We start from the raw sequence: 11,792 nt of genomic DNA, 5'->3' as shown, positions 1-11,792 counted from the left end.
CAAAAGCAGCTAAGACCCCAGTTCAAGTCCCAGCCAGCCAGCCAGCTGGGCCTTTGCCACATGCCATTCCTCTGCTGTCTTTGCCAGCGTTTCCTGTCCGTCTTTAAAAACAAAAAACTGACTGCCATTATCAAGTATTGTGAAATCTTATAAAGAAAATGCAGATTGTTTTGTCAAAAAGGGAACAGGAAACATGACAAATTTACTAGTGTAAGATCCCACATGTTATGTTTTCCGATCACAAGATTATGAGTGCTAGGTAAGAACAGCAGAGCCAAAAGTGCTTAAATGAAACTTGATATGAAAGCCTGAGGGTGCGGCATCAAGGGCGTGATGCGCAAAAGTGTCATTACACAAAAGAAGATGAACGAATAAGTAACCCGTCATTTGATCAGATTTGGGGAGAGTCTGAAATAACAACAAAAACAGATCACTAAGTGGGATCGTATGAAATACAGATGAGTGCATAACAGCTTTGCACAAAAAGGCCACTCCCATCAGGGTAGATTCATTACATGACAGGATAAAGCAGCTTACTCTCAGAATCTTGTTTTGATTTGCAGTTACTCTTCTGTCAAAGCAGAGAACTGGACCCAAGCATCCCAGAAAAATGTGTCCTACTGCATGAACAAACTGCCACATCCCTTTTTTAGGGTCAAAGGTTTAGATTTTTCCTTTATTTTGTCACTCATCGATAAGTGTGATAATAATATTTTTTAGATCACATCATTTTGTAACATTTTAAAGAAACATGTATTTTTTTAAAATACATAAAAGCCTGTTTAAATTGCAACTATATGCAAACAGTAAATGGTAAATGGACTGGTTCTTATATAGAACTTTTCTACCCTGATAGAGAACTCAAACAATACGCCTCATTCACCCATTCAGACACACTGATACAAGCAGTTTGTATGCGTTTGTATCCAAAAGTCGGGTGGCGCAAATGCAAGAAATGGCACTTAAATTATGGAATTATGTTGTTTAAAATTTACAGATCTATTATATTGCTTACCATAACAAATGATGAATTGACTTCTTTAACCAGAAATTACATTTAAAAACAACAACAATGATAACAATTTGACAACAATTTAGACTGAAAATTTCAAATTTGGATTCATTGCTCCATAAAACTTGTTGCAACTGATTTTCAGTCCAGATAGATAGAATGGTTCCTGTTAAAAGTCTGCAACACAGACATTTTTACCTACAAGATTTACACAGGCTACTGTAGAAGCTGATGGGGTTGTAGTTCACATTGGAAACTGTAGGGGCAGCAGCACGCACATAGGCGCTATTCTTCTTCTTCGTCTCTTCTCGCTCCCACTGTACCCGGTAGTTTTTCTCTTGCTCTCCCACAGACTCAAAGTTTTCTGCATCTGTTGTCAAGGTAATTATTTCTGGGCCACGGTTAATTAATGTAATTGGCCGTTTTGGTAGGTTTTGTTTAATAGTTCGTTTTCTCTGTAAAGTTTAGCTAGCTGATATTTGTCAACCATCCCCATCAGCAGCGCTGCTGCTACGATCGAGGTCCGTATATTAAAAAAAAAAGTCATTCATACACTCTGCGTTTAGTTTACATTTATGTGTTTATCTTTAACTGAGGGTTTGTATCTTCCCATTCAACCACCTTTACTTGCTCAGTTTTTAATTCCACAATGCCAACTTTTAAGCTTAACCTCAGATTTCCTTGAGTATGTGTCCCTTTACAATCATTATATTTTGCATTAATAGAAGTCATGTAAGAAAAGATGTTAAAATGTAAAAGATTTATATATTCATGCTAATTAAATATCAATATTCTTTGCCAAAAAAGATCAAATATAGTGTTTATAGCTTTTTAAAAAATATTTCTCTATAAAATGGTTGCAGTGATTTATTTGGAGCATGCTTGGACACACGGTACATAAGGTAAAAACGGCTTTGTGCAATTCTAATGAGCTTGAAAGTCAATATTTGGTATGACCACCTTTATTCTTCATTATTTTTCATGAAGTCTGCAGAGGTTCTCAGTCATCCAGGTCATGGAGCAGTTTATTAAGCAAATCAGATAATGCAAATCCATTATGAAGTCTTTATCAGACCCTGCTGGATAAGCCTTTTGATCGATGCTTTATGCTTCAATGAATGAATTTTCAAGCCTCAGAGCATGATTTTGAAATTCTGCTACACTTTTGAAATTGCATATTCCTGAAGACATTGCGGCAGATATTTGACTTACAAAGATTTAAGTGTGTCTCTAGATATTGCTATTTGAAGATGAGTCCACAAAAAACAACTTAAAAACCCATCTCATCAGGAATAACTGGCAGTGGCAGATCAGTGGGCATAGATACCCTGTTATCCTAAGGCACAGACAGCAAGAACGGAGGACTTCTCAGAGTTGCCGCTTCTGTTCCTACTAAGAGAATTGGACAATATTGGGGAGCTAAAACAGAAATTGCTGTTTCTCTAATGTTTTGTTGTTGTTTTGGTGTTTTCTGTTTTTCTTTACTGAGTTTCTAGTAATCCTCATTATGTTTTGGCTTATTTATCTGTTAAGCAAATGGAAAAGATTACTGAACACGTCTATGTGGGTAGTATTGGCACAAAAAAGGAGTCAGTGTAATCACGATAGCATTGTTACTCTTCATGAAAACCTTGAAGTCCCTCACGTTTTTCTGCATCAACACAAACAAACTGTAACTCAAGCTCAACCTTGCTGTGACAGACGCAACCATTTCCAGCTGCCATGTGATTAATCAGATGAGGAGGCCTAATCCAATTAGCATACTAGCATGCATGTTGGCGCTTTTAAGCTTGCAGCTAGGTCAGGATATTTTTGTTTGAGAGCTTCGCAGAGGGGAGAGAGTGAAAGAGGTACGGGAGACACGTTTTAATAATTCAAATAGAAACGTATATATTATTTTTTGTTGTATGTTTATTACATTTACAACAGCTTTTATTTTTTGTCCGATATTAACAAGTGCAGCTCTGTTTCTTCTCAAGGTCCTGCACCATGTCCATCGTTAAGATCCACGCCAGAGAGATCTTCGACTCTCGTGGAAACCCCACGGTAGAGGTTGACCTTTACACTGACAAGGGTAGGCCTAAATGTGCCTTCTGGGCCAGTTTTTGTTTTTTGTAGTTAAAATAGTGTTCATTACCTAAATTGTCCTTATGATGTGGTTATCTATGCACGTTTTGTTTTGTTTGTTTTATTATTATTTAGACATTTTTTATTCTTCTGTCATGCTTCCGTTTGCATGTACCTTTCCCAGGCTTGTTTAGGGCCGCTGTACCAAGCGGGGCATCTACAGGAATCTATGAAGCCTTGGAGCTCAGGGACAACGACAAGTCTCGCTACCTTGGGAAAGGTTTGTACATATTTCCTTTATTTAATTTCATGAAATTGTTGAAACATGTTTGGGTTTTTTTTTTTGGTTTTTAATAAAGAAGCTTTATTACTTAAAGTATAATTCATTTTTTAAGAAAAATACTTTAAATATTGACTTCTTTTTTGTATTTCTTTTTTGTCTTTCTATGAGTTATCACAACTCACCATTCTCTCTCTCTTGTTCTCTTTGCCAGATATGAAAGGGTTAGTGAGTTTCCATTGCCTGTCCTTCTAATTTAAAATAAAAATGTGTCCATCTAATAGTCGATCAGTGTGCATGGTGGGCTGTCTGTAAAGCATGCTGTCATTTCAGTATTGATGATTTGCATGTTGATTTTAAAATAGCTGCTAAAACACTGACTATGGGGAAATAACAGAGTTAATTACGCAAACATCTCTTTCTTTGTGTCAAAGTATGAATTTTAGAATCAAAAGTTGCACGTTCTGCTAAATCTATGGCTTTAATATTGAGATTGCAAGGGTTGCCCATAATATTTTGATAAAATAATCTCTAATGTGTCCTTCACAGGAGTCTCACAGGCTGTAGAGCACATTAATTCAACCATTGCTCCTGCACTTGTTGGCCAAGTAAGATCATTTAGTGTCTGCATTTTCTAATATGTATGCTAAGTAACCTTTGGAAGGGTTTCCATCGATGATGAAATGCTAATGTGAAGCTTACTGTCTGCTCAGGATGTGTCTGTGGTTGAGCAAGAGAGAATTGACCAGATGATGATTGACCTGGATGGCACAGAGAACAAATGTAAGTGACAGAAGCATCTGTACTATTATGTACACTACAGCATAGTCTTCATAAATGTCTGCTTGATGACAGATTTCTCATACCTTTAATGGTGATGTTAAACAAATGAAGCATCTAATCAGCAGAATTGCAAAACTGTTCCAATGAGAAGAGTTTTGTTTTCTTCTAGTTACACTAAAAGGTTTTCAAATGCTGTGTTTAAGATGGAGTAGTGAGTGAATGTGCAGTCTTTGTCCCCTCAGTCCAAAATTACATTAAAAAGAACCTTTTATTTTAACCTGTTATCAGTCGAGTTTAAAGAAAGGTGCCCATAAAAGGTTAATGCAACAGCGGTTTAAGACCTTTGCAAATGACCACTGGATAGGAGGATTATGTAGCGAGCATAGAATAGAATGGAAATATCCTTTATTGTCCCCCACTGAGGAAAATTCAGTAATGGTAGGTTTATTCTTCCCCTCATGCATCGTGTTATAGCTGCGACACAGAAACTGGAAATCATCCTTCTCCCGATGTCACCAGATGCTCCGCAACACTTATTAAAATGTAGTATACCCATCTTATGATGTCCTCTGCTCTGGCTACTGGCATCCTGCAGTCCTAGGGGCTAGGGAAAGGAACTCGGGGTGTGAACCCAGCAACAATTACAAAAAAAACTGAGTATGTTATATATATTGCACCTTTAAAGATGATTGTCATTAAGCGTTTACAGTCAAATTAGATCCATTTATTTCAATGTGAGACGAATCAAGGTGGTTCATCCTGATTTTTTTTATTTATTACTAATGCAATATTATTACATTTAAAATAATTATATACATTATGTTTTTTTTTTGTTTTTGTTTTTTTGTTCATTTACAACTAACAGCCAAGTTTGGAGCAAACGCCATCCTAGGTGTGTCTCTGGCTGTTTGCAAAGCTGGTGCAGCAGAGAAAGAAGTCCCCTTGTATCGCCATATTGCTGACCTCGCAGAAAACCCAGAGGTCATCTTGCCTGTGCCGGTGAGACTTTGCTTATCTGATGGCACGCATAAATTTGCTGGCCTGTCTTCATTCAGTTGACCTTTCAGTAAACCTCTTATTATAATTCTAACATGCCTTATTTTTCCATTCTCTGCATTCATCAGGCCTTCAATGTGATCAACGGCGGCTCTCATGCAGGCAACAAGCTTGCCATGCAGGAGTTCATGATCCTGCCCATCGGGGCTAGCACCTTCAAAGAAGCCATGCGCATTGGAGCCGAGGTTTACCACAATCTCAAGAGTGTCATCAAGAAGAAATATGGCCAGGATGCCACTAATGTGGGTGACGAAGGTGGCTTTGCTCCAAATATTCTGGAAAATCAGGAAGGTAAACATTTGTGCTAAGGATGTATTTCTGTTGTGTCTTATTAAATATATAATGTCGTGTAAAAGAAGTTACACACAAGTTATACGAGAATATTCCTTCAGTAACAAATAATGAACATGTTTGTTCATATGTGATGTTTAACCTTGCAGCTCTGGAGTTGCTGAAGGAGGCCATTGCTAAAGCAGGGTACACAGATGAGGTTGTGATTGGCATGGATGTAGCAGCATCTGAATTCTACAGGGATGGAAAATATGACCTGGATTTCAAGTCACCTGATGACCCGAGTCGTTACATCACACCCGACGAGTTGGCTGATCTCTACATGAGCTTCGTGAAGGATTATCCAGGTAAAATCCCGAAACTGTCTGTTTTTTGCAAATAATCCGAGTTGTAAGTAGTCATTTTAAAGTAAGCAAAGTTTTTGCTTCTATAATTAGCACAACAGTTTTCAGATGAACTCAAATAATTAGTTTTTTTTCCTAATGATCAGTTAAATGTGGATTTGATACATTTGCATTGACTGAATGTGCCATTTGTATACAGCAGCAATGGTTGCTGCACGTTGGCCTCTTTATTACTACTTAAAAATTCCAATAAAATCAATTAACTTAATAACTTAAAGCTACATTTCCAATATTCCTCTATTGAATGTAATTGCAGAAGTGCAACAATCAGATTGTGTTGTTGGTGTTTCTTGTCTTGTAGGACTTCTTTTAATAAGTCTTGGACTTATTAGGTTTTAAAGTATCACAAGTCATAGTAATGTTGTTTAACTGTCCTTCCAGTGGTGTCCATTGAGGATCCATTTGACCAGGATGACTGGGCAGCCTGGACCAACTTCACTGGCAGCACAGACATCCAGGTTGTTGGCGATGATCTGACTGTGACTAACCCTAATCGCATCAGCAAGGCTGTGGAGGAGAAGGCCTGCAACTGTCTGCTGCTTAAAGTCAATCAGATTGGCACAGTTACAGAATCCATGAGGGCGTAAGTGAACCTTTGAAACTCATACAAATGTTTATATAAGTATTAGATTTTAAGGTGTGGGTGACGTGACTGTAATGTTACTTGAGTTGAGGACAGCTTTATATGTTATTTTACAAAAAACTTTTCGCTTCATTTTGCGTGAAATACGTATCATGATCACTTTGTCGGTACAGCAAAGTATAGAAAATAATTTCTTTGTTTAAGTAGGACAGGCTTTCGTGACCTGGTTCTATGGGTTTCTCTCTCTCTTCAGCATACATGTGTTTATGCCCTTGGTTACTATAAGTAACTGTAAGTACTGTAAGTGTAATCAAATCTTCCCAACATGTTTCCTTTCATGGAAACCCTAAAAGTCTTGCCCAAATATCCCAACTAAGCTTTAATCTGGTGACAGTGCTGATGATGCTACAAGCTAATGCTAACCAGAGCAATCGAATGATAACGTCATTGGTAGACCTTAAAATGCAAAGAAGAGAGGAGGGAAGAAGAAAGTGAAAAGAGTGAGAAAAGAATCATGAATTGTTGGAATTGCATCATCCATGTAGAATTTAAGGAAAATCTCGTTGCTCTCCGCAGGTGTAAGATGGCCCAGCAGAACGGCTGGGGTGTGATGGTGAGCCATCGCTCTGGTGAAACTGAAGACGCCTTCATTGCAGATTTGGTGGTCGGCTTATGCACCGGACAGGTAATACTTGATGTAAAGGTTTGACTTTTTAGAACATAAAATGAAACTTGTTTGTCTAGAATCCAAATGCCTTATTGTATCTGTGAGAAGGGGATTAGTGTTCCTAAACTGGATGTGGATTTTAGATAGATGATGTGCTTGCAGTGTATAGAATAAAGCACTGTATGAATGTATGGTTAAATCTGACTTTAAAGCACTTTGAGAAGAGTAGAAAAGCAGTATATAAATGAAAGTCTATCCTAATTATAATAATACAACTTGAACACATGTATTATAAATGCTAAAATAAACAATGCTTTGACACACTCAGATCAAGACCGGAGCTCCTTGCCGCTCTGAGCGTTTGGCCAAATACAACCAGATTCTCAGGTGAGCTTTACTCAACTCACAAGTTTTATCATGCTTCTCTGAAATGAGCATAAAAAGTGTAAAACATGAACAAGTGCTTTAACCTCCTGAGACCCGAACTCTTTCATGGCATGCATTTTTAATTCCTTTTTGCTATTTGAGTTGTTTGGGACCTGATTAATGTAAAAACAAAGGATTATGTGTTTGTTTTTCATTTGTTTTTACCTGATTTTTGTTTCTGAGAAAAATGAGATCCACATATGAGGACATTTGCTTTAAATTTTGATAGAACAGTGGCAGTATAATGTCCTTGTAAGTGGATTTCAGGCCCTTGTAGAGCAAAATGTAGTATTTTGGTCTAGACAACCCAAAATATGATGTCCACATATGTGGGTCCTAGGAGGTTAAGCCTGGATTCTATCTTAAGGCCAGCAGGTGGCGCTAGTTGTGGTTGCAAAAAATATTTCTGCTCCTATAGAAGTCTATGGGAAAATGGCTTTAGTGTGTTTACAGAAGTCAGTGTTTTGACCTCTATAAACATCTTTCTGCTGAGTTTATGCATTCAGTCACTTGTCTTGGGTCGTTATTTGTGATATGAACCAGCACACTCACTGGCCAATGAGCATGCAGCTTAAAAGTGAGACCCACCCATCGTCATCACAACGGCTTTTTGCAGTCAAGATGGCAACAGTAAATTTAAAAGTTAATTGAAAGTAAATTTTGTATCAAATGTTAAGTGTGATGAAAAGACCTCTTACTAAATTAAAGAGCAGAACTAATTTTGAATCTCTCTCACTACAGAATTGAAGAGGATTTGGGAGACAAGGCTCGCTTTGCTGGAAAAAACTTCAGAAAACCAGTGATGGAGTGAAGACTTTACAAATATGTGCATGCACACAAATGCACAGTAATTTGTTTGCTAATAAATGAAAATACATTTCGGCAATAAGGATAAATGTAGAACTACTCGCATAAAACCTGCTGTAATACTGAATAGAGAACTACCTGAAACTACTTGAACTCTGACTCTACAATAAAGTTTTCTTCCATCTTAAGTTTCTCTCTTTTTGTGGAGTAAAATAATTATTGAAATCTGTTGGAGTTGACACAATACATTGTGATTATTTCTTTTTATTGTGCATATGTTACATATTTTACTCTGATACAATTTTTAAGATGTCTAAACAATGTGATCTTCATAGTATCTTTCCAGATGTTTGGCTTGTACACAGTTTTTTTTTTTTTTTGTTTTTTTTTTTGGGGGGGGGGTCAGCAGTTAAATTAAAGACAATGAAGCTATTTGGAAAATGAGATGACTCTACCTCTAAATAAGGGGGCCTGCTGACAACATTCAAATCTATTTCCAATTATCTTTTGACCTGCCAGCTTCATTGAATCGTTTGTCTGACTGCTTGAAAGAGGTCACAGAGTGGCTGTCTGCCAATTCTCTCATTTTAAATGAGAAGAAAACTGAGATTATGGTGTTTGATAGTCACAGTCCACGAGATCAGCTAGCTGCCCGATTTGGTCCCTTTGCTTGCTTTCTTACAGACACTGTAAGTAATCTGTGTTTGCCTGGATAGTTCATTTAAGCTGGATAAACAGGTTTCCTCTGTGGTTAAATCTGGCTTCTTCCAATTGCGCCAAATTTCAAAGGTCAAACGTTTAATACCGTACAAAGACCTTGAAAAACGTATCCATGCCTTTGTGACCTCCAGATTAGATTATTGTAACTCGCTCACCTCCAATGATAACATCCCGCCAGATGCGGATGCGCAGGCAGCTCAGTGCGCACTCGCGGAGCAGATACTGCACATGGAGCGGACATTCCCGGACTCTCTCATTATTGCTCTTGGGGACTTTAACAAAGCCAATCTGAGCCATGAGCTTCCCAAATACAAGCAGTATATTAAATGCCCAACCAGAGAGGAGAGGACATTAGACCACTGCTACAGCACGATCAGCGGGGCCTATCGTGCGGTGCCCCGCGCTTCACTCGGACTTTCTGACCACGTCATGATCCACCTAATCCCCGCGTACAGACAGAAGGTGAAGCTCTCCAAACCTGTCGTGAGGACCAAAAAACTGGAGCAACGAGGCTGTGGAGAAGCTTCGCACGTGTTTGGAGTCTACAGACTGGGACACAATGAAGGCTGCTTCTAACAGCTTGGACGAGTTTACGGACACTGTCACCTCCTATATCCACTTCTGTGAGGACAGCATTGTGCCATCACACACCAGGGTGAGTTATAACAATGACAAACCCTGGTTTACTCCTAAACTCAAAAAGCTGTGGCTGGAAAAGAGAAAGAAGTTCAGAAGCGGAGACAGGGACTGCTACAGAGAGGCCAAGTACAGGTTCACTAAAGAAGTGGACGTTGCTAAACATCAGCACTCTGAGAAGATGCAGCAGCAGATCTCAGAGAATGACTCGGCCTCTGTGTGGAAAGGTTTTAGGAATATCACCAACTACAAGCCTAAAACCCCCCACTCCACTGATGACTTGCTCTTAGCCAACACCCTCAACGACTTTTACTGCCGTTTTGACGAGCCATCAGGCAGCCTTCACACCTCCAACGACCCCAACAATAGAGACACTTTGGACACTCATTCCCCCACCTCTCCCCCCTCCATAGAGCCATCACCACCTTCAATCACTTCACCTGCAACACCCCCCTCCTCACCCCACACAAAAGAGGATTTCACACCACCTCCTCCCACCACAACTCTTCATATTCATGAAGAAGGTGTGAGGAAGCAGTTTAAGAGTCTGAATGCTCAGAAAGCTCCCGGCCCAGACGGTGTGTCTCCTGCCACTCTCAGACACTGTGCAAACGAGCTGGCCCCAGTGTTTTCTGCATTTTCAACTCCTCACTGCAGGCATATCATGTGCCTGCCTGCTTCAAGTCCCCTACCATAATCCCTGTCCCCAAGAAACCTAGGATCACTGGACTAAATGACTACAGGCCCGTGGCTCTGACATCTGTGGTCATGAAGTCTTTTGAGCGCCTAGTTCTCTCCTACCTCAAGACCCTCACGGCCCCCCTCCTGGACCCCCTGCAGTTTGCATACAGAGCCAACAGGTCTGTAGATGACGCCATCAACATGGCCCTACACTTCATCCTGCAGCATCTGGACTCCCCAGGAACCTACGCCAGGATCCTGTTTGTGGACTTCAGCTCTGCCTTCAATACCATCCTTCCAGACCATCTCCGAGACAAGCTTTCCCAGATGAATGTGCCTGATCCCATCTGCCGGTGGATCACTGACTTCCTGACGGACAGGAAGCAGCATGTGAGGCTGGGAAAGAATGTCTCGGACTCCCGGACCATCAGCACCGGCTCCCCTCAGGGCTGTGTTCTTTCTCCCCTGCTCTTCTCCCTGTACACCAACTGCTGCACCTCCACCCACCAGTCTGTCAAGCTAATCAAGTTTGCAGATGACACCACCGTTATTGGACTCATCTCGGACGGGGATGAGTCTGCCTACAGGAGGGAGGTTGAACGTCTGGTGTCTTGGTGCAGCCACAACAACCTGGTGCTGAATGCCCAGAAGACAGTGGAGATTGTTGTGGACTTCAGGAAGCACACAGCCCCACTCCCCCCCATCATCCTGACTGACACCCCCATCACCTCTGTGGACTCATTCCGCTTCCTGGGTACCACCATCACCCAGGACCTGAAGTGGGAGCCCACCATCACCTCCGTCATTAAGAAAGCCCAGCAGAGGATGTACTTCCTGAGGCAGCTGAAGAAATTCAACCTGCCAACACGGACGATGATGCAATTCTACACCGCAATCATCGAGTCCATCCTCACCTCCTCCATCACCGTGTGGTACGCTGGAGCCACTATCAGGGACAAACAGAGACTGCAGCGTGTTGTGCGCTCTGCTGAGAAGGTGATTGGCTGCAGCCTCCCATCTCTGCAGGACCTGTACACCTCCAGGACACTGGGGCGTGCAGCTCGGATCTCAGCTGACCTTTCTCACCCTGGACACAGTCTGTTTGACCTGCTCCCCTCAGGCAGGAGGCTCCGGTCCATTCGCACCAGAACCTCTCGCCATAAGAACAGTTTCTTCCCCTCTGCTGTTGGACACATGAACAATAACCATATGACTGTCCCCGCCACTAACACATGACCCTACGCTGTGTTCACTGCATCATTCCATGTTTGGCACTGATCACCACCTGCACTCATGTATATATCATGTATATATCTATCTATCTACTTAGCACTTTTAATTCTTATTCTCATTTTTATTTTCATGTCTATTTAAGCTTA

The 11,792-nt window shown here is 40.6% G+C and overlaps 1 protein-coding gene across 4 annotated transcripts; it reads left to right on the top strand.

The window, feature by feature from the left end:
- The first annotated feature begins 1,306 nt into the window (after positions 1–1,306).
- On the top strand, positions 1,307–8,564 carry eno1b (enolase 1b, (alpha)). Of its 4 annotated transcripts, none has more exons than XM_085456854.1 (13): positions 1,329–1,393; positions 2,714–2,862; positions 2,992–3,086; positions 3,264–3,359; positions 3,909–3,967; positions 4,073–4,142; positions 5,008–5,141; positions 5,267–5,489; positions 5,639–5,836; positions 6,275–6,476; positions 7,053–7,161; positions 7,472–7,530; positions 8,311–8,564. In XM_085456854.1, exons 3-13 carry the CDS (start codon positions 3,002–3,004, stop codon positions 8,378–8,380), a joined length of 1,305 nt encoding a protein of 434 aa, XP_085312980.1. In that variant the 5' UTR covers positions 1,329–1,393; positions 2,714–2,862; positions 2,992–3,001; the 3' UTR covers positions 8,381–8,564. The 4 variants fall into 4 exon arrangements, with proteins under 4 accessions (XP_085312983.1, XP_085312980.1, XP_085312981.1 ...); XM_085456855.1 differs by lacking the exon at positions 1,329–1,393 and adding an exon at positions 1,402–1,533; XM_085456857.1 differs by lacking the exon at positions 2,714–2,862 and having other exon boundaries at positions 1,307–1,393.
- The last annotated feature ends 3,228 nt before the right edge of the window (positions 8,565–11,792 follow it).

This window comes from Copadichromis virginalis, linkage group LG5 (genome assembly GCF_057382275.1).
Source record: "Copadichromis virginalis isolate Kocher_CV1m ecotype Utaka linkage group LG5, C_Virginalis_male_GT1.1, whole genome shotgun sequence".
Classification (NCBI taxonomy): Eukaryota; Metazoa; Chordata; class Actinopteri; order Cichliformes; family Cichlidae; genus Copadichromis; species Copadichromis virginalis.
This window is presented reverse-complemented; position numbering and strand designations above follow the sequence as displayed.

Bases quoted from the DNA above. Each gene is read 5' to 3' on its own strand.
- eno1b (XM_085456857.1), top strand. From the start codon at position 3,002: ATGTCCATCGTTAAGATCCACGCCAGAGAGATCTTCGACTCTCGTGGA. The intron at 3,087-3,263 runs GTAGGCCTAAAT...TACCTTTCCCAG, and splicing joins TGACCTTTACACTGACAAGG to GCTTGTTTAGGGCCGCTGTA. The intron at 5,142-5,266 runs GTGAGACTTTGC...TGCATTCATCAG, and splicing joins AGGTCATCTTGCCTGTGCCG to GCCTTCAATGTGATCAACGG.